Source organism: Emiliania huxleyi (assembly GCF_000372725.1).
Source record: "Emiliania huxleyi CCMP1516 unplaced genomic scaffold EMIHUscaffold_381, whole genome shotgun sequence".
NCBI lineage: Eukaryota > Haptophyta > Isochrysidales > Noelaerhabdaceae > Emiliania > Emiliania huxleyi.
The window spans coordinates 1-19,187 of record NW_005199109.1 but is presented as its reverse complement, the minus strand read 5'-3'; the positions used below and the strand labels follow the sequence as shown (position 1 = coordinate 19,187).

The 19,187-nt window shown below is 65.6% G+C and overlaps 6 protein-coding genes across 6 annotated transcripts in view; 2 read left to right on the top strand and 4 right to left on the bottom strand.

The window, feature by feature from the left end:
• Positions 1-5,216, bottom strand: part of EMIHUDRAFT_458797 (hypothetical protein) — a gene marked incomplete at its 5' end in the record, with an annotated part of 6,919 nt that extends 1,703 nt beyond the window's left edge. Inside the window, 13 exons of the mRNA XM_005771518.1 lie at positions 116-190; positions 265-335; positions 504-558; positions 769-878; positions 1,805-1,871; positions 2,253-2,322; positions 2,631-2,732; positions 3,089-3,128; positions 3,204-3,278; positions 3,354-3,578; positions 3,694-3,821; positions 4,488-4,532; positions 4,644-5,216. Coding sequence (XP_005771575.1) covers positions 308-335; positions 504-558; positions 769-878; positions 1,805-1,871; positions 2,253-2,322; positions 2,631-2,732; positions 3,089-3,128; positions 3,204-3,278; positions 3,354-3,578; positions 3,694-3,821; positions 4,488-4,532; positions 4,644-5,216 — 1,518 coding nt within the window. The 3' untranslated portion in view covers positions 116-190; positions 265-307. The remainder of the gene's footprint in view (positions 1-115; positions 191-264; positions 336-503; positions 559-768; positions 879-1,804; positions 1,872-2,252; positions 2,323-2,630; positions 2,733-3,088; positions 3,129-3,203; positions 3,279-3,353; positions 3,579-3,693; positions 3,822-4,487; positions 4,533-4,643) is intronic.
• A 307-nt stretch (positions 5,217-5,523) lies between these two features.
• On the top strand, positions 5,524-7,292 carry EMIHUDRAFT_118125 (hypothetical protein; the record flags this gene model as incomplete). The annotated part of the gene is made up of 5 exons (XM_005771517.1): positions 5,524-5,582; positions 5,721-6,303; positions 6,350-6,643; positions 6,718-6,936; positions 7,044-7,292. The coding sequence occupies 5 exons, from the start codon at positions 5,524-5,526 to the stop codon at positions 7,290-7,292; spliced, it is 1,404 nt and encodes a 467-aa protein (XP_005771574.1).
• Positions 7,293-7,528: 236 nt separating this feature from the next.
• EMIHUDRAFT_243204 (hypothetical protein) lies at positions 7,529-8,573 on the bottom strand (the record flags this gene model as incomplete). Its single annotated transcript, XM_005771516.1, has 3 exons — positions 7,529-7,566; positions 7,640-7,787; positions 7,977-8,573. 3 exons carry the CDS (start codon positions 8,571-8,573, stop codon positions 7,529-7,531), a joined length of 783 nt encoding a protein of 260 aa, XP_005771573.1.
• Positions 8,574-10,895: 2,322 nt separating this feature from the next.
• EMIHUDRAFT_470141 (hypothetical protein) lies at positions 10,896-12,347 on the bottom strand (the record flags this gene model as incomplete). The annotated part of the gene is made up of 2 exons (XM_005771515.1): positions 10,896-11,533; positions 11,577-12,347. The coding sequence occupies 2 exons, from the start codon at positions 12,345-12,347 to the stop codon at positions 11,468-11,470; spliced, it is 837 nt and encodes a 278-aa protein (XP_005771572.1). The 3' UTR covers positions 10,896-11,467.
• Positions 12,348-15,717: 3,370 nt separating this feature from the next.
• Positions 15,718-16,658, bottom strand: EMIHUDRAFT_75525 (hypothetical protein; the record flags this gene model as incomplete). Its single annotated transcript, XM_005771514.1, has 2 exons — positions 15,718-16,183; positions 16,249-16,658. 2 exons carry the CDS (start codon positions 16,656-16,658, stop codon positions 15,718-15,720), a joined length of 876 nt encoding a protein of 291 aa, XP_005771571.1.
• Positions 16,659-18,383: 1,725 nt separating this feature from the next.
• On the top strand, positions 18,384-19,013 carry EMIHUDRAFT_243200 (hypothetical protein; the record flags this gene model as incomplete). The annotated part of the gene is made up of 1 exon (XM_005771513.1): positions 18,384-19,013. One exon carries the CDS (start codon positions 18,384-18,386, stop codon positions 19,011-19,013), a length of 630 nt encoding a protein of 209 aa, XP_005771570.1.
• Between the last annotated feature and the right edge of the window lie 174 nt (positions 19,014-19,187).

The following is a 19,187-nucleotide window of genomic DNA, read 5'->3' as shown; positions in this document are numbered from 1 at the left end:
TTGGGGGGGGTGGGGGGGGTCCCAACAGGGCGAAAGTGCACGCGCCGAAGGTGCACGCATTCGAAGGAGGAGAAGGGCGCACGTGGGGCGTGGGGCGTGGAGGGGAGTGTGACGCACCTTGAGGAAATAGCGCGCGACCGCCGCGCCGCCCGGCGAGTGCGTCCACGCGCCGTCGAGCGGGCTCTGCTGCCTGCCCACGGCCAAAGGTGTGAAGAGACGCCGTTCACGCCCGCAGTGCCGCCGCCGCCGCGGGCTCCGCCGCGCCCCGGAAAGTCGCGCCCGAACGAGAGCTTCTTGATCTGGTGCGTCACGTTGAACCGGCCCGGCTCGGTCGCCTATCCGGACCCGACCCACATCTCTCGAACCTCGGCTAACATCGGCGAACCTCGGGCGAATCTCGGCGAATCTCGGCGAATCTTGGCGAATCTAGGCGAATCTCGGGCGCATGTCGGGCGCATGTCGGCGAACCTCAGCGAATCTCGGCGAATCTCGGCGCGGCGCGCCTGCTGCCGCGACGTCGGCAGCGCGAGAGCAAGCAGAGACTTCGGCGCGTGCACCTTCGGCATATGTCGTGGACGTGTCACGTGTCGTGGGCGTGTCGTGGGCGTGTCGTGGACGTGTCGTGGGCGTGTCACGTGTCGTGGACGTGTCGTGGGCGTGTCGCGGGCGTGTCGTGTGCATGTCGTGTGCGTGTCGCGTGCATGTCTCGGGCGTGTCGTGGACGTGTCGTGGGCGTGTCGTGGGCGTGTCGCGTGTGTCGGGGGCGAGCCTCGAGCGTGCCATACAAGTTGCACCCCTCGCCGCCGTCGTGCGAGACGGCCCGCCGCCGCTCCTCGCGCGCGCACTGCGGGATCGAGCTCATCGGCGGCATACCCCACCTGCTCACAACCCGAACCCCACCTGCTCACAACCCGAACCCCACCTGCTCACAACCCGAACCCCACCTGCTCACAACCCGAACCCCACCTGCTCACAACCCGAACCCCACCTACTCACAACCCGAACCCCACCTGCTCACAACCCGAGCCCCACCTGCTCACAACCCGAGCCCCACCTGCTCACAACCCGAACCCCACCTGCTCACAACCCGAGCCCCACCTGCTCACACCCCGAGCCCCACCTGCTCACACCCCGAGCCCCACCTGCTCACAACCCGAGCCCCACCTGCTCACACCCCGAGCCCCACCTGCTCACAACCCGAGCCCCACCTGCTCACAACCCGAGCCCCACCTACTCACAACCCGAGCCCCACCTACTCACAACCCGAGCCCCACCTGCTCACAACCCGAACCCCACCTGCTCACAACCCGAACCCCACCTGCTCACAACCCGAACCCCACCTGCTCACAACCCGAACCCCACCTGCTCACAACCCGAGCCCCACCTGCTCACAACCCGAGCCCCACCTGCTCACAACCCGAGCCCCACCTGCTCACAACCCGAGATCCCATTGTGATGAGGTGATGAGCAGTACGATGTGCGTATCCCCCACCTGCTCACACCCCCGACCCGCTCAGGCTCACGGTCTGTCGCCTGGACGGTAGCCTCGATCGGACCGCGAGGCCCGCGGCTTCCGCACGTCATATCTCCCCATATCTCCCCACATCCCCCCACATCTCCCCCACATCTCCCCACACCCCCCCACATCTCCCCCACCCCACACCTCCCCCACACCTCCCCCACATCTCGCCCCCATCTCCCCACATCTCCCCCACATCTCCCCACACCTCCCCCCCATCTCCCCACATCTCCCCCCCATCTCCCATCTCCCCCCCATCTCCCCCCCATCTCAGGCGCGGCCCGCCGCTTCTTTCGGTACGCCGCGCGCACGTCGTCGCACGTGTTGCAGCACGACCCGTCCGGCGCGGCGCCTGAGACGTGGGGAGATGTGGGGAGATGTGGGGAGGTGTGGGGAGGTGTGGGGAGGTGTGGGGAGGTGTGGGGAGGTGTGGGGAGATGTGGGGAGGTGTGGGGAGGTGTGGGGAGATGTGTGGTGGTGTGGGGAGATGTGGGGAGATGTGGGGAGGTGTGGGGAGATGTGGGGAGGTGTGGGGAGATGTGGGGAGGTGTGGGGAGGTGTGGGGAGATGTGGCGAGATGTGGGGAGATGTGGGGAGGTGTGGGGAGGTGTGCCGAGGTGTGGGGAGATGTGGGGAGGTGTGGACCCCTCCGCCGCGGCGCCTGCTCACAACACCTCCCGCTCCAGCCTCACCACGCTGCGGGACTTGTGCGGCCGGCGGAGGGTGCGGGCGCCGTAGCACGAGCCGCACGCCTCCGCATCGCCCTCTCCAGCCATCTCTTTGTGCAGCGCCTCGAGCTGCGCCTGCGCACACACCCCGCCGCAGCGGCGCGTGAGACGAGGCGCCGTCCACAGCTGCTGCCTCCTCCGCCGCGCCCGGGGGGGGGAGATATGGGGAGATATGGGGAGATATGGGGAGATATGGGGAGATGTGGGGAGATGTGGGGAGATATGGGGAGATGTGGGGAGATCTGGGGAGATATGGGGAGGATGTGGGGAGATGTGGGGAGATATGGGGAGGATGTGGGGAGATGTGGGGAGATATGGGGAGGATGTGGGGAGATATGGGGAGATATGGGGAGGATGTGGGGAGATGTGGGGAGGCTGCACGCCTGCAGCTTCGCCTCGAGCTGCTGCCGCCTCTCGCCCCTCTCGCCGCCCTGCAGCGGCGCGACCAGCGACTCGAGCGCGGCGACGATCCCGTTGAGCCGCTCCTGCGAAAAGGAGAGAGAGAGAGGCGCCGGGGTGAGAGCGAGGGGCGAGACACCGGCGCAGAGACCGCGCCGCAAGTTGAGCCGCTCCTTATCCTCCGGCAAAAGGGGCGTGGGCTAAACCGCGCGGTGTGGCGGTGCGGGGCTTGGAGGAGACGACGGCTTGCAGGGGCCTCTTCTGCGCCGCCGAGATATGGGGAGATATGGGGAGATAGGGGGAGATATGGGGAGATATGGCGAGATTGCAGCGCCTCTTCTGCGCCGCCGAGATATGGGGAGATACGGGGAGATAGGGGGAGATGTGGGGAGATATGGTGAGATTGCAGCGCCTCTTCTGCGCCGCCGAGCGCCGCCGCGACGCTGGTGACGTCGGAGAGGAGCAGCTTGATCGAGGCGTACCTGTTGTGTGCAGAAAAGACGGATGATGAAAAGACGCTGCTGACGTCGGAGAGGGGCAGCTTGATCGAGGCGTACCTGTTGTGTGCAGAAAAGACGGATGATGAAAAGACGCTGGTGACGTCGGAGAGGGGCAGCTTGATCGAGGCGTACCTGTTGTGTGCAGAAAAGACGGATGATGAAAAGACGCTGGTGACGTCGGAGAGGGGCAGCTTGATCGAGGCGTACCTGTTGTGTGCAGAAAAGACGGATGATGAAAAGACGCTGGTGACGTCGGAGAGGAGCAGCTTGATCGAGGCGTACCTGTTGTGTGCATAAAAGACGGATGATGAAAAGACGCTGGTGACGTCGGAGAGGAGCAGCTTGATCGAGGCGTACCTGTTGTGTGCAGAAAAGGCGGATGATGAAAAGACGCTGGTGACGTCCGAGAGGAGCAGCTTGATCGAGGCGTACCTAACCCATTCATGGTGTCTCCATGTCACTCACCCCCCACCCCACTCCCTCCCCCCCCGCCAAAGAGGAGCAGCTCTCGGCCCAAGCAGGCGTGCTAGCCCATGGGTGGTGCCACTCCCTCCCTTCGCCATAGAGGGGCAGCTCTCGGCCCAAGCGCGCGCGCCTCTCCCGCCGGTCGATGTCTGCTGCAGAGATGAAGCCCTGCACGTTGTCGTCGAGGATCGCGAGCCGGATGGAGACCGCCTTGACTCGGTGTGACTCGCACGGTCAGTGACACCTTGCTCAGCGAGAGAGAGAGAGAGAGAGAGAGGAGAGAGAGAGAGAGGGAGAGAGAGGGGGGGAGAGAGAGAGGGAGAGGGAGAGGGAGAGAGAGAGAGAGAGAGGGAGGGAGAGAGGGAGGGAGGGAGAGAGAGAGAGAGGGAGAGGGAGAGGGAGAGAGAGAGAGAGAGAGGGAGAGAGAGAGGGAGAGAGAGAGAGAGAGAGAGGGAGAGAGAGAGGGAGAGAGAGAGAGAGGGAGAGAGAGAGGGAGAGAGAGAGAGAGAGAGAGGGAGAGAGAGAGAGAGAGAGAGGGAGAGAGAGAGAGAGAGAGAGAGAGAGAGGGAGAGAGAGAGCCGCCTCACGCAAGACGCACAAGCAAGCACAGGCAGTCGAGAAGGGAGAGACAGCAACGACAGTCAGAAGCCAGCGCTGGGTACCAGGAAGGCGAATGCGATGGCGGCCTCTACTGCGAGCTCTAGACTAGAGAGAGAGAGAGAGAGAGTCGCCTCCCGCAGGTTGGCTTGAGAGGCGTTGTCCGCCGTCTGGATGCGGAGGATGTTAGAGCGCATGGCCGCGAGGTTGTCCAGGACGTGCGCACGCTGCCCCTCGGAGAAGAGCGCCGACGCCTGCTCCTCAAATCCTCCCCATCACCTCCTGCTCCCCGGCTACCGCCACTCGGGAGACGAGCGGCGACGCCTGCACAGACTCGTGCATCCTCCTCACCTCCTCCTGCCCGCCCTCGAAGGCGTCTGCGCCGCCCGCCCCTCCGCCCTCCCCTGCCCCCTCCCCCGCCGCCGCGGCGCGGACCAGCGTCTGCAGCCGCCCCTGCAGCAGCGCCGACTGCTCCGCCAGCTCGCGCCGGTGCGCCGCGTGCTCGTCCGCACTGAGGCGCGGGTTCTCCTCCTCCTCGTGCTCAAAGTGGTGGAGGGTCTCGTCGAGGTGGGCGCGCGCCTCCTCCATCAGGCCGACGAGCTTGCGCTGCGCAAACGCGGGCGCCACCGTCTCGTTCCACAGCACCGCGCGCGGGACGTCGATCGGCACGCCGTGTCGGTCGACGCGCAGCTTGTGCAGCGCGGACGCCACCTCGAGCTGCTGCATCCCCGACTGGTCCTGGACCTCGGCGACGACCTCCGGGCAGGGAAGGTTGGGCAGGTATATGTCGAGGTTGAGGAGGATCCGCTCGTCGGTCGCCGCCCGCGACGTGTCCACCTCGAGCCGGTCGACGGTGTGCACCGCACGGAACTGCGTGAGCTCCGAGAGAAAGAGGTTGAGCGCGAGGAGGCAGCAGCAGAGCGAGATGAAGCCGCCGCCGAGCGTCCGCTCCTTCACCTCCTCGACCGATTTGGGGAAGAAGTCAAGCTGCTGGAGCCCCGAAGGCATCAGCGGCGTTCGCGGCGGCCTGATAGCCTCGGTGCTATTTCTTTTTACTTTAAAGAAATCCGACCGTGGCAGGCATCTGCGGCGATCGCGCCGTTAGCAACTGCCATGACGGCTGGTCGTCGGCTGCCGCTCTCGCCTCACTGGCGGCGCGGTCTGGTACCGCTACTCCCAGCTCTCCTGCCTGTCTGTGTGTGGGCCCGTGGCGGCTCGCCGCCGCGGGCGGTTCTGAACAATAGGAGCGGTCCGGGTCCGTCCCGGCGTGCCGCCGGTGCCGCTTCTTCGGACCACGCGTTGTAATCCAGTCCAGATGTACTCCAAGTGCTCCAAAGGCTCCCTTGGGTTTGGGGGACTGTTTTCTTTCTTTGGGTGAGTCACACACAACATAACGCTGTGCTCGCAGCGCTCTGGGTGGTGGCGGCGGCGCTCCAAGAGCGGCGCTCCAAGAGCGGCGCTCTTGGGAAGAGGTTCATCCCCCCCCGCCCCCCCCGCCCCCCCCGCGGCGAGACACACAACCAACTACCTAGCACGCAACCGGGGCGAGTCGGTCTTCCTGTACGAGGAGCAGCTCAAGCTGCCGATGGTGTCGATGGTGATGCCAGTCAAGTGGGCTGCCATCAAGAGCCGCTCTCCCAAAGAGAACTGGAAGAGCCAGCTTGTCTCGATGTACTCGGGCTCGATCGAGGCCATCTTTGCCGTCGAATCGGAGGATGACGGCGCAGTCCAGGTGGTGAAGGAGCTGCAGGAGGAGCTGGCGCATTTGGAGGGAGTCACCATCAAGGTCGCCGTCGCCGGCCCGGCCACGACGTGCAGCCAGAAGATTGCAAACATACTTGCCGCGCTGCGTGCCGTCTCTCCCGAGAGCCGGTACATCTTCTGCATGGACGCAAACTGCAAGTTGCACCCCGGCACGGTGCACCTGATGATGAACGAGCTGGAGAACGACGCTTCAGTCTTTGTCGCCACAGGCTACCCATTCGACATGCCGCCGGAGAATGCAAGCATCTGGGCGCGCCGCCGGCGGAGCCAGAGCCGCCACCAGCCGCCACCCGCAGCCACCCGCCGCCACCCGCCGCTGCCGCCGCTGATCGTTGATTCCTGACGGACGCGCCCTCCCCTCGGCGCGGCGCCGCCAGGCGTGGACGATGGCGCAGTTCCGGTACAACTGCCTCTCCGAGTTCCTCTCCAACCGCTCCACCTTTGTGTGGGGCGGCGCGATGGTGTTGCGCCGCGCGGACGTGGAGCAAAATATGTACGGCCTGCTCGATTGGTGGCGAAAGGGTGGCTACTCGGATGACATGCAGGTGCAGGCATGCGCGCAGGATGCGGGCCGGATGATTGCCACGCCCCTCTCGGCCATCTTTCCGAACGAGCTTAAGAAGGACGTCACCTTTGACTACTGCTGGGGCTTTCTGCGGCGGCAGAACTGGGTGCGTACCGAACTCACCTCCTCCTACTCCGCATCGCACCCCCCCCCTCCTCACCACCGCCACCTGGCTCGCAGGTGCTCTTCACCTATTCCTCGTGGAAGAACTGGGCGCGCCACATGACTCTTCTTTTCCTGTACGCGGTGCCAAACGCCTCCTGGCTGCCCGCCTTCCTCCTCTCTCTCGCCTCGCTGGCAGAGGCGCCGCTACGACCCGCGCGCCTCACCGAGCCGGCGGTGGCGATCCATCTGGCAGCTTGTGTCGGCTTCCTCATCACCTTCCACGCCGCAATCGCGGTGCAGCGGCGAAACCTGGAGGAAAGCCACGGCCCAAAGACCCGTCCCGCCCGCCCGCCAGCATCGACCCCGAAGCTCACCGACACGCGCCCGACCGTCGCGTCCAGGCCATCGCAAACATGTGCAACCATCTCTCCCCCGAAGCGCAACGACTGTCACTGGCCCAGTTCACGCCCTTCTGCCTCGGCTCCTCGCTGCTCATGCAGTCCGCGCTCGCGCCGGCGGTGACAATCGCCAACCTACTCAACACTTCGATGGAGTGGGGCAACATCCGGTACGAGTGCCGCTGGGGGAGGGTGGTCGAGGTTCAGCACCCGCACTCGAGCCCCGTCCGCGTGTCACAGTCGCTGACCTGAGGGGCGAACCACCTGTATATTTACCGGGAGAGGCTCGGACCAGACTCCGGCGGCACAGAGCACAGACGTTCTCTCTGCACGGCATGCAGGGTCCACGCGCACGGAGACGCGATCGGGGTCACGATAATAACACATGATGGCAGGTCGCATTGGCATTGTAGAACAGCGAGTCAGAGCCTCACGGTGCGTGCGCATGCTTTCACGTACAGAAAGAAACGTAAACGCAGGCCCAGGTGTCACCGTCTCTGGTCCCACGTCTGCACCGCGGGCCGCCCTCGGAGGACGGAGCCCTCACTGAACGTGTCACGGGCCGACAGGCCGATACAGACGGTCTCTGCCGGCCGGACCGCCGTCATGCGCCACGTAGAGGAGGCTCCCCTCCACCAGCCGCTCGACACTCGGCTCGAGGTCGGCCAGTCGAGCCTGCCAGCCGCCCGCGCGCACCGTCTGCCGCAGCTCCGCGAGCGAGACGCCCACTGCGCCCGCGCGACCCTCCTCGCGCGCGAGCGCCTCGCACCCGTCGCTCACCTGCCGGGGGCGGCGCCGCGGGCTCAGGCCGGGGCCGGGCGGGGCGGGAGGCGCAGAGGGCGGCGGCGGCAGCCGCTGCGCAACGCGGGCGCGGCGGCGGGCGGGAGGGCGAGAGCGGACGGCGGTGGCGACAAACTCGTCGAAGCGCCGCCGCACAGCCGCCTCGCCCGACGCGGCGCCCGTCGCCGGCTCGACCGCTCCCTCGGCCAGCCCAGCCGGCGCGCTCTGCGGCGCCACCGCCGCGCCCGGGTATCGGAAGGCTCGGTGGTATGTCGCCTCCCACATCCTCTGCGCCTCTGCCCAGTGGAGAGGCTCGCCGAGCGGGTCGGGCTCGGGCCACGCGCAGTCGACGCGCAGCTGCCGCGACTCGCGAAAGTACGACAGGCTCCCGTGCACGTGCAGGCATGCGCCGAGCGGAGGCGCCGCCCGCGGCTGCCTCGACGGCCCGGCCTCTGTGGCTGCGCCGTCCCACCAGATGCACGGCAGCAGCCCGGTCGAGTCGTCGATCATGAAGTGACTGCTGCTGTCGCGCCGGTAGCTCTCGACGACGACGCCGCAGACCGAGAAGAGGTGCACGGCGCGCGCACCGAGCCACCAGACGTGCTGACCGCAGCCGCCGCCGCCGCCCTCGCGCGGCACCGGCTCGTTGGCCAGCGCGATCGTGAGCGCCTGAGCGACGAGCACCTTGGCGTACGCGTGGTAGGTCGGGTCGCTGCCCCAGTGCGCGGGCGGCGTGCGGCGCTGGATGGACATGCTAAGAGCGGTGTCGACCAACGTGAGCGAGAAGAATTTTTTATATTCCGATACTAGGTAAGGTAAGGTAAGGTAAGGTAAACTTCTCCACACACACGAGGTGGTGGGGCAAGGGGGGGCAACCCTCGCGTCTCCACGTCTGACGACAGGAGCCCCACGGCATTCAAAGTGCAAGACCCAGTGCGCGTGGGTGAGCGGTGTGTGTGTGTGTGTGTGTGTGTGTGTGTGTGTGTGTGTGTGTGTGTGTGTGTGTGTGTGTGTGTGTGTGTGTGTGTGTGTGTGTGTGTGTGTGTGTGTGTGTGTGTGTGTGTGTGTGTGTGTGTGTGTGTGTGTGTGTGTGTGTGTGTGTGTGTGTGTGTGTCTCACGTCACTGCATCCTCCGCCGGTTCCTCCCGTCGCCTCTTCTTTGTTCGAATGTTTTTCAATCCATCCTTCACGAAGCCCTCCCATGTAGCTAGCGTTCTTGGCGAAACCTTCAAGCGGCAGCACGAGGACGAGTCGAGCTGCTCGACCGGGTCGCGGCTGTCGTTGCAGGCCCCTCCTGTGTCAGTCGTCCCTGCGTTACATTCTTCCCCGTCTTTGCCGAAAACAAGCAAAGGAGCGGGCGGGCTGGAGAAGGGGAGACGGGGAAGGAAGGGTGGGCTCGAGGACACAAGGGGGGGGACACGGTGGGGTGTGGAACACGGTGTGTCCCCCTGCCTCGAGGCTCAGCCAGCTCCCGAAAGAGTCGCTCTTCGGTTGAGGTGTGTGGCCCGCTCCCCTGGCCGCCGCCCCGGAAGGGGGGGGCAGAGCTTGCAATGACCCCCCGCCCGCGCCGCGCTGAATGAGGCAGCGCTCGTGCACAAGAGATGTTGAGTCTCCGCGGCCGTGGCCTCTCAGCAGGAGCAGCTCTCTATGAGCGCTCCTGGGCCGCATCCGCCGCCACCCTGGCTGCAACCGCCCTGGCCATCGACGCGGCCGCAGCGGCACCCCTCGCCTCCGCAGCAACTGCCGCCTCCTCGAGCGCTGTCTCGCTCCCCTCCAACGCCGACCCGGTCCCGCTCAGTGCCGCCGCCGCCGCCTCTAGCGACGCCTTGATTTTCTCAAACGCAGCCTTAGCCTCTCCATGCGCCGCATTAGCCTGGTGGCGCTTCATGTTCACAGCTCCCGTATTTGCAACTAGTCTTAAGAAAATCGGCCTCGCCGGCATGCGTCGCTGGGTTCCGCGCCGTTTTCTTCAATACTGCCGTTATTAGGCACAAACCCGACTCTCTCTCGCCTCTCTCTCGCTCTCTCAAACCCGCCTCTGAAGGACAGCTGACAGGGAGCTGAAGACACATATACATGTACATGTTGTTGTTGTGCAGGTCAACATGTAGAGGGTGTGCATGTACAACATGTAGAGGGTGTGGAGGGTGAGTTGACAAAATCGAGGGACGCGACCCACTTCGCCACAGACGGTCCCGCGCCTCGCCGCTAAGACGGCCGCACGACCGCAGCTCGTGTGCGTGCGGCCGTCTTTGTCCGGAGTGAAAAGTCCAACGCGTTCGTCGGTGGCGGCTTCCCTCAATTTGAGAATGAGATTTCTGTTCAACTCACCCTCCACACCCCGTAAGTCTGGCATGTTGTGCGAGTATATGGGACAAAAGCGTCGAAAATGTCCCAAAGAAGCGTGACTCGAGTTTGTGGCAGCCCCGCAGCCGGCGCGCGCTGCCAGGAAGCACCGCTCGCGTGTCGGCGGCACTCCCTGGCACCCAGTGAGTGCCGCGAACCGACCAGACCGAACAGGCTCGATGCCGCGCTCGCTGTGGGGCTGCCACAAAGTCGCCGCCGAGCGTGACACCGAAGGCGTCCCGTCGGAGGTGATGGAGTGTGAGACCTGAGGCTGCGGAGGTGACGCCTGAGGTACCGGCCCGTGAACAGCGACCCAGCCGGCGACCGCCACGGGCTCAGGCGAGACTTGTCGACGCGTTCCGGCTCAGCTTCACCGTGGTCATTGGGCGTCTGTCGACGTCAGGACCACCCATACAGCTCGCGGGTTTGAGGTCGCAAGAGCCAAGATGGTGGCGTTTGGACATCCCAACCATCACACAAGACAGCCTGTAGGTGATGGCGGGACGGCGCAGTGTTTGTGGCACTCGGCAGTAGGCACCCGCGGCACGGCCCCGCTGTCGGCTCTCGCGGGCTGCGGAACCGGCCCCAGAAGGGGACGGTCCGGGCGAGTGTGGCAGCTCCTGCGCTAGCATGGGCACCCTGTATCATAGCACTACTGATCCTGGTCATAAGAGCTGCCAGGAATAGCGTCAGGAGCCGGTAGGAGTCAAAACCCCTCATATTTGAGACATCGTGTCCCATATACTCGCACAACGAGCCGTCTGGTGCACTGGCAGGAGCCATACAGAACTAAATTTTATTAGCACTAACACTATCTCTATCTGGTACGTCGGTTTTACCGCGCTCCAAGCCTAGCCTACAGTAACCAGCTGGCTGGTTTACGTAGTGCACTAAACATCTCTGGCTGCAACCAGGCTGCAACGGCTGCAACGGCTGCAACGGCTGCAACGGCTGCAACGGCTGCAACGGCTGCAACGGCGCGCTCTCGTCCACGCGCGGGGCGCGCTGCTCAGACGGAGCACGTGACCTACACGTGACCGAGCACGGGCCGCCACGGCGGCGGCAGCGCGCGCCCCGCGGCCGCCGCGGCCGGCGCGACGAAAGCCGCGCGCCGTTGCGCCGTTGCGGCCGCGACGCCATCCGCTCAATCACGTGACACTAACGTGACACGCTCTCACGTACCACGCTCTCACGCGCACTGCGCCGGCGGTCGGCCGAGCCCTCGCCCTTCCCCCCCGCGGCGGCTGGAGCGGCTGCGGCGGCTGCGGCGGCTGCTGCTGCTGCGGCGGCGGCGGCGCGGCTCACATCTCGTCCTTGCCGGGCTCGGGCAGGTCGGCCGGGTGGATCTTCGAGCAGGTGCCGCACGCCTGCGGGCATTTCTCCAGCACGTCATTCGCATTTCTCCAGCACGGCATTCGCATGGAATAAGCTGGTGGCGCACGCCTGCGGGCAGTTTTCCATCATGAACTCCTCGTTCTCCTTGCAGCCGTCGTCCTTGGCCCAGTTGGGGCAGTCATTCTGCTTGTCCTCGCACGCGAGGGTGCAGATGCCGCACATGTCGGGGCACGTGCGCATCACCGCGCCCGGGTTCACCTTGCACTCGTGGTCGCCCCAGATGAGGCACTGCTTGCGGTCGCGGTCCTTACACTCCTTCGTCTTGTGCTCGGCCTCCGAGCACACGTTGCACGAGAACGGGCACCGCTCAAGCACGAAGGCCTCGTTCTCGCTGCACTGGCCCGAGGCGGCCCAACCCGGGCAGTTGTTGTCGACGTCGATGCACGAGCTCGTGCAGATCCCGCACGACACCGGGCACGTCGCCGTGATCGACGGGTTCTTCTTGCACTCGCCCGAGCGCGCCCAGCTTCCGCACTGGTCGTCCTTGTCGTAGCACTTGGGCTTACAGGCGCCGCACGAGGTCGGGCAGTTTTTGAGCATGTAGCCGGGGTTTTCCGTGCACTGCCCACCCTTGGCCCACCCCTCGCAGCCCGACCAGAGGTCGCGGCAGTAGTGCGAGCACAGGTCGCACGAGTGCGGGCACAGGGCCTTGACGGTGTCGCCGTTGGCGCCGTCGCAGTCGCCGTTCTTCGCCCAGTTCGCGCACGAGATGTCCTTGTCGTTGCAGTACCCCCACGCGTCGCACTGGTGCAGCAGCGCCAGTGTGGCGACCAAATGGCGCCACATGATAGCTCCACCGGGAGACGCTGTGCGCAAAAAAAAAAAACTCTCGCATCGGCCGGGCGCCAGAACGGGGGGTGCCGAGGCGCCGCCACCGTGCCAGTGCGCGCACGGGGCGGCGCTGAGGCCATCCGATCGGCGCCGCCACCGTGGTGAGCCCGGGGCGGCTCGCGTCGACACCATGCTTTGTGGCGAGAATCAGGGGAGGGCAAATCCGCCACAGAATGGCGCAAGACCGCCCTAGGGCGGTGGGCGGCCGCGGAATCGGCCGGACGATCGTGCCACACGTGATGCGTGTGGTGCAAAGTCGCCCGGCCCGCCTCGCCGGAGGCCCGCGCATTCGAGGAGCTGCTGGCCGCAGCGTTCCGACCCGGTGGATTAGAACGGGCCGCGTCGTCCTCGCTCAGCTTATGCTGCTCTCGGCACGACTCCTCTCGATAGGGTGGCACCACATGCGAGCGGCGGCGACTGTGGCAGCGTCCGGCGGCGATGAGGGCGAGGCGCGGCGCTTGGGGAGTGCCTACGGCGCGGTCCTCCAACTAGCGAGAGACGAGGCGGCACGGCGCGAGGCCGACCTCCAGCTGGCTCGCGACGAGGCTGCGCGGGCTGCCATCGAGCCGGTGGCGGACACGCCCGGATGGGAGGACACAACGCAGGAGGCGCTCTCGGGCGGCCTGCACGTGTTTGCCTACTTGGCGTGCGCGTACGACGGCAGGCAGAGTCAGAACGAGAGGGCAGCGGCGTTCTGGGAGGCCTTCGTAGCCGCAGCACAGGTGGAGATGAGCGGGGCGCGGGCGTCGCTGCAGGGTCTCTCCCCAGCCCAGCGGCGCGCCGGCGCCCGACTCGACGCGATACCGTGGAAGCTCCGGCGGACGCCATCCGCAGGAGCCGCCCACAGCATCGCGCACGCCCAACCACCCGAGGGACCAGGAGCGGGGACCTCGAGTGCGCAGACGGAGGCCGAGCAGGAGGAGACGCACGCGGCGGCGAGACGGCGAGCGGAAACGGAACAACGGCGGAAGGATCGATTGGTGGCGGACGCCAGGTGGTGGCGGGCGGCGCGGCGCGAGATGGACACCGCCCGCGCCAGAGTCTTGCAGGTGGCGCAGCGTGTCTCAGAAGGGCGGGGGAGGGCACGATACCCGGAGGTACTAATGGAGCTGCTGTGCCGGCAGTTCGACGCGCAGCCCCTGGGGGCTAGCTGCTGGGGGGGCAGGCCCTCTTCAAGGAAGCGTGGCGCCCGCGCGCGAGTTGGGCGGCGAAGACCATCGGCCCAGCGCTCCTTCACTTCGGCCAGATGGCCGTCGGACTGCGCAGCGGAGGCGAGGGCGTCGCCACTGCGCTGCAGCTCTACTGCGACTCGCCTGCGCTCGAGCAGCGAGCCGTCATCATCGCCCTCGACTACTCCAACGCCTACTCGACCAGTCTACTCGACGCGGCGGCGAGGGCGACCATCATGCTGATTGAGTGGGTGCAACAGCTCGACCACGAGACGAGAGCGGAGCTTGCCGTCAAGGACGTGGCTGAGGTGGTGCGAGCGGCAGAGGCGACGCTGGACGACCTTGCCTTCCTGCGGACCAACCACGGCGAGGTGCTTACCGTCGTCGACGGCAGCCTCGAACGCTTCGCCGTCTCCCTCGGCTTCACGCAGGGCGGCCTCTACTCCATGCTGGGCTTCTGCATCGCCGTCTGCTTCCTCGTGCTCAAGCCGCTCAAAGAAGATTACCCGGAGTTCGCGCCGAAATGCATCGCCGACGACGCTCACGTGCCGGCCGTCATCAACTCGCCCCGCGACATCCAACGCCTGGCGCAGTGGTGCCACGAGTACGTCGAGCTCTCGACCCGAGAGCTCAACCTCTCGGCGAACGCACGTAAGTTCAAGATCCTGCAATCGCGGGAATGGGCAGGCACGGACATCGATGTGACGCGGTTCCTCGAGCTCTTCCCGTCGCAGGTACACGAGGGCGAGCGCAAGCGACCGGCAGTGGTGCGCGGTGCACTCCGAGTCAATGGCGTCGGCGTCGGCTTCGACGCCACGGCGCGCACCGAGATCGTCGAGGACAAGGTGCTAGCGCAAGAGAACAAGCACAAAATACTCGAGAGGCTCACACCGGAACTAGGGCGGCAGACGGCCGAGCTCCTGGGACGGTTCACCCTACGAGCGTCCGCCACGTTCAACCACGTTGCGCGCGGTTGCGAGCCCTCGGTCACGCGCGGCCCGCTCGAGCACGCGGGCGAGATGCAAGCGCGGCTCTTCCGCGGGATCACGGCCACCGACCCCGCTGAGATCCGTGACGTGCAGCATGACGCCAACCCCGCCGGCCCGACGGTGCGACGGTGCGAGGAGTTGATGCACCTCTCACAGAAACACGGCGGCTTCGGCTGGTCGCACCCGCGGCTCGTCGCGCCGGCCGCCTCGACCGGGCGCGTGCTCGACGTCCTCTCTATGGAAGTTGATTAGTCCAAGCAGGCCGTCTTCCCCATCCCAGTCGGTTCGCGGCGGCGAGGGGCGAGGCTCCTCATCATCTAGTAGTCTGAGCGCCGCCTTGATATTCGCTCGTCTCGGCTCGGACGCCTTAGCCATGTACGCCCTGACTTCTTCCTGCACCTCCGTCGGCTCGGTTACGAACTCCTCGCCTGGCTCGTCGTTGTGCCGTACTTTCAGAAGAGGCGCGCCTTTTGCAAGTTTGCCCTTTGCCTTCTTCCCAAGGATGGCAGGGTTGCTCTCGGCGATGAATGCTTGTATCGTTGCCCGGAAAGTCCGCTCGCTACGCTCGGCCGCTTGGCGGATTTTCCTTCCAAAGAAGTCGAGATGCCTAGCCGACAGCGACACGGAAGAAGGCGACGGCGAGACCGACGGCACGGCGGGGAGGGTGAGGGCGGCAGCGGGGAGGAGTGCGGCGGCAACGGCAGCGGTGAGGGCGGCGGCGACGGCGGCGGAGAGAGCGGCGGCGACGGCGCGACCGACGGCGCGGCGGGGAGGGTGAGGGTGTGAGGCCGATCATGCTTGGCGGCAGAGCGGGGAGGAGTGCGGCGGCAACGGCAGCGGCGAGGGCGGCGGCGACGGCGGAGGAGAGAGCGGCGGAAAGGGCGGTGGAGAAGGCCGCGGGGAGGGTGGCGGAGAGGGCGGTGGAGGCGAGGGCGGCGGCGACGGCGGAGGAGAGCGCTTGCGGATGCGGTGGGGTTCGGGCGCAAGCTCCAAGCAGGGTAGGGAAGAGAGCGCACGTTTAGCTCAAGCGGCAGCACTCAGTCTCAGACAGACAGGGGATCCCCTATCATCCGGCTAGGAGGATAAGAAGAAACAAACTCGGCTTTGGGGGATGAACAAAAGGTCCCCACAGAGCCTCGCCTGAAAACAGAGGGTGTGACCTAGAAGCTAGATGCCAGAACCGGACCCATCCTCACTCGAGCTTGCCCGCGTGAGCTGCGAGAGCAGCCGGTCGCTCTCGAACTCCTCGCGGTCGCGCTGGCGCGCTGCGCCGTCGGGGCCGTAGGCGCCGAGCCGGTTCTGCGCCCTCTCGAGCCAGCCGTAGAGCTGAGGGCGGCAGCGCTTCAAGGCGACCGCCGCGTCCACCGCCGCGTGCCAGTGCTGCCGCGCGCGCATCCGTGCGGGCGGGAGGCGGACGACTCTGGTGCACGGAGGGAAGGTGTGCTCCGCAATCTCTGTGGTGGTCGGGACGACGACCTGTTTGAGGGCGCCGCAGCTCGAGAAGGCGCCGTGCTCGATCATCGCGAGGCTGGCAGGGAAGGTGATGGACGCGAGGGAGGCGTTGTAGGAGAAGGCCAACCGCCCAATGCTGATGAGGCCGTCGGGGAGTTTTACGTGGTTGAGGTCGTGGCACCTGGAGTCGGGTGCGTTGGTATTGTCGAGACAGATAGTCGAGTGTGTGGAGGCACACGCGCGCACCAGAGGAAGGCGCTTGGCCCGATGCGCTCCAAGCTGGCGGGAAGGCGGATGTCCCTGAGATTCCGGCATCCGGAGAACGTACCCCTTCTCAGGACCTTGAGGCCGGCGGGAAGGTCCATGGACCGGATGCCGCTCTCTGCGAAGGCATACTTTCCAACCGAGCAATCTTTCCAATCGTCAGGCAGTGTAATCGAGCTGAGCCTGCCGCAGCTCATGAAGCTGTAGGAGCCGACAGAGACGAGCGAGCTCGGGATTGTGACTTGTCTCAGGCTCGGCTTGGCGTAGAAGGCGCGGCGAGGGATGTGCGTCGTGCCGTCTGGCACCTCGACTCGGCAATGATATCCGTCCCAAGGCTTTGGGTCTGGTGGTGGTGATTTAAAGTACCTGAATATCTCGCGTAGTTTGCGCATCGCCAGGAAACGGTAGTGCAAGACCAAGGCCTGAGTCGTTCAAGACTAACCAGGACGGCAGCAGTGCAAGATAACGCAAGAGAAGGCCTGGAGTCGTTGGAGAGCCGCCGCCGGCGACGCGGTTTTTTCTTTTTTCCTGGCGCTATTCTTTATTTGCTGCTTCCTCGTCTACCGCCTGCGCCCGCCGCCGGCGAGCACACTAGTCACTAGAGTCGCTGCACACGCTACGCGGCCCGGGCCCCTCTGGCGCATAAAAGTTCTTTTACGATGCCGCGTCGCTCCTCTTGCTCTCTCTCCTCTTGCTAACCCTAGGCCCCAAATGACGTGTGAGTGTTAGAGTTAGTGTCTCGCAAGTCTCTCGCAAGTGTCTCTCAAGTGTCTCGCAAATGTTTCTCGCAAGTGCGTGTCTCGCAAGTGTCTCGCAAGTGTCTCGCAAGCGTACTGCTGTGTATACGTACCGGCCCTATATGCACCCATGTGTTCTCCTTATGCATTGGCAGGGTCAGACGTCGCGCGAATGCATAGCCCATGGCGTGTCTTATGCAATACATACGATCTTCTCGCCTTTATGTCTCAGCAAACACAGTGCAGCGCTGCCGATTTCGCACTATGTGCTACGCATTACCTATCCGTACTATCCATCACTCAGCGGCACCTGCACTTGGGAATACTATGGACCACGCATCACCGGAAAAAAAGACAACACGGACACGAAAAAAGAATCCTTGACCCCTACCTAGAATCCCTTTCGAACCCCCGACATAGGACCAAAACTCGAGATCCACCGCGCAGACAGACAAGAGACAGCGGAAACTACCCGACCCGGGACCCAGGGCGCAAAACCCAAGCCAATATACCGACACCCGCACCCGTCAAGCATTTACAGGCGAACACGCAGACAGGCAGCATACGCCCCGCCACCCAACGAATCGCCCTCATTCCTCCAGTTTTGTCAGTAAGATGTCTCGTTTTTGTTTTATGGTTTGTTTTAAAGTCGGGCCTCGCCGGCAACAGCACTGCGAGCGCTGACATGCCCCTTCGGGGCCGAGGAGGAGTTACAGAGGGTGTCAAACGTGAACCTCGTGTGGTAGAGGAGAGTAGCGAGCGTGCTCGACGAGAGCATCCCGCCGGCGGCGTCGGGCGCGGCGTGCGGGAACAGCATGTAGAAGGTGGCCCACCGCAGCAGCATTTGCAGGTAGGCTTGAGGCACTGCGCAAGTCCACATGCCGTGCGCCATGCAAAAGTAACGCAAACTACGGGCGGTGCCCAGCGCTCGGTCGCACAGCAGTCGCGCCGGCAGCTGAAGGGTCGACGATGTCAATCAGCACCGCCGATGGTGAGAGCGGAGGCGCGTCCGCCGCCTCTGCCGCAGCGCCATCGGCGGTGAGCAGGCGAAGCCGCAGATTGGCTGGAGAAGGGGAGACGGGGAAGGAAGGGTGGGCTCGAGGACACAAGGGGGGGGACACGGTGGGGTGTGGAACACGGTGTGTCCCCCTGCCTCGAGGCTCAGCCAGCTCCCAAAGAGTCGCTCTTCGGTTGAGGTGTGTGGCCCGCTCCCCTGGCCGCCGCCCCGGAAGGAGGGGGCGGAATCTTGCCCGCGCGCGCCCCCCCCCGCCCCGCCCCGCCCCGCCCCCGCGCCTCCTGCCCCCCGACGCCCCCAGCCCCCCTCCCCCGCGCAGTCGGCGCCTTGCGAGTCAAGAGAGGAACCGCTCCAACGAGAACAAGATGGCCAAGCAGATGGGCGCGTACGACTCGGGCTTCCTCGGCGCGGGGGGCTCGCCCCGCTCTACGATGGACGCCCTCTACGACATCTTCGACGAGCTGGCCGAGGAGCCCAACGACCTCGAGCCGCTCGACGCCGTTGGGCTCGCCTCTGCGCTCGAGGAGGAGGAGCCGGGGCCGGAGGACACGTCGCTGGCCGAGGCGGTCGAGGCGATCCTCGCCATCGACAAGATTATGAACGACCTCCGCATCAACGCCCTCGACCTCTCCAGCCTCCGCTCCGTCCGACGCGTCCTCGTGCGCGCGCGCGACGCCCTCCTCCAGTTCTCTCCGCAACACCTCGTGGGCGCGGCGCGCGCCTACACCGTGGCGGGGCGGCCGGTCCCCGCGCTCCTCGAGGTGCTCGTGGCCCAGTACCAGAAGCCGCTCGCTTCGTGCCACCCGCCCCCGTCGCCTTGCGCACCTGGCTGCGCCAACCTGCCGATTGCAAACCTCGCCGCGGCGATGGACCTGAACCGGCGCGAGGCGCAGCTCCACGAGGGGTGGCAGACCAAGCCCTTCGCGGTGCAGCCCTCGGCCCGCCCCACCGTGGTTGTCGTCCCCGTCGACGTCTCGCGCTACGCCCGCATCTGAGGGGGGGGGGCACGGTCGGACGAGCCGCTCTCCGCCCATCATTCCCCCCCTTCCCTCTCCCCCAGCCGGTCGGACGAGCCGCTCTCCGCCCATAATCCCCCCCCCCCCGGGGGGGGAAATGTTTTTTTTTCTCCGCTTTAACCCCCCCCCCCTGGGGGGGGGAGAAAAAAAACC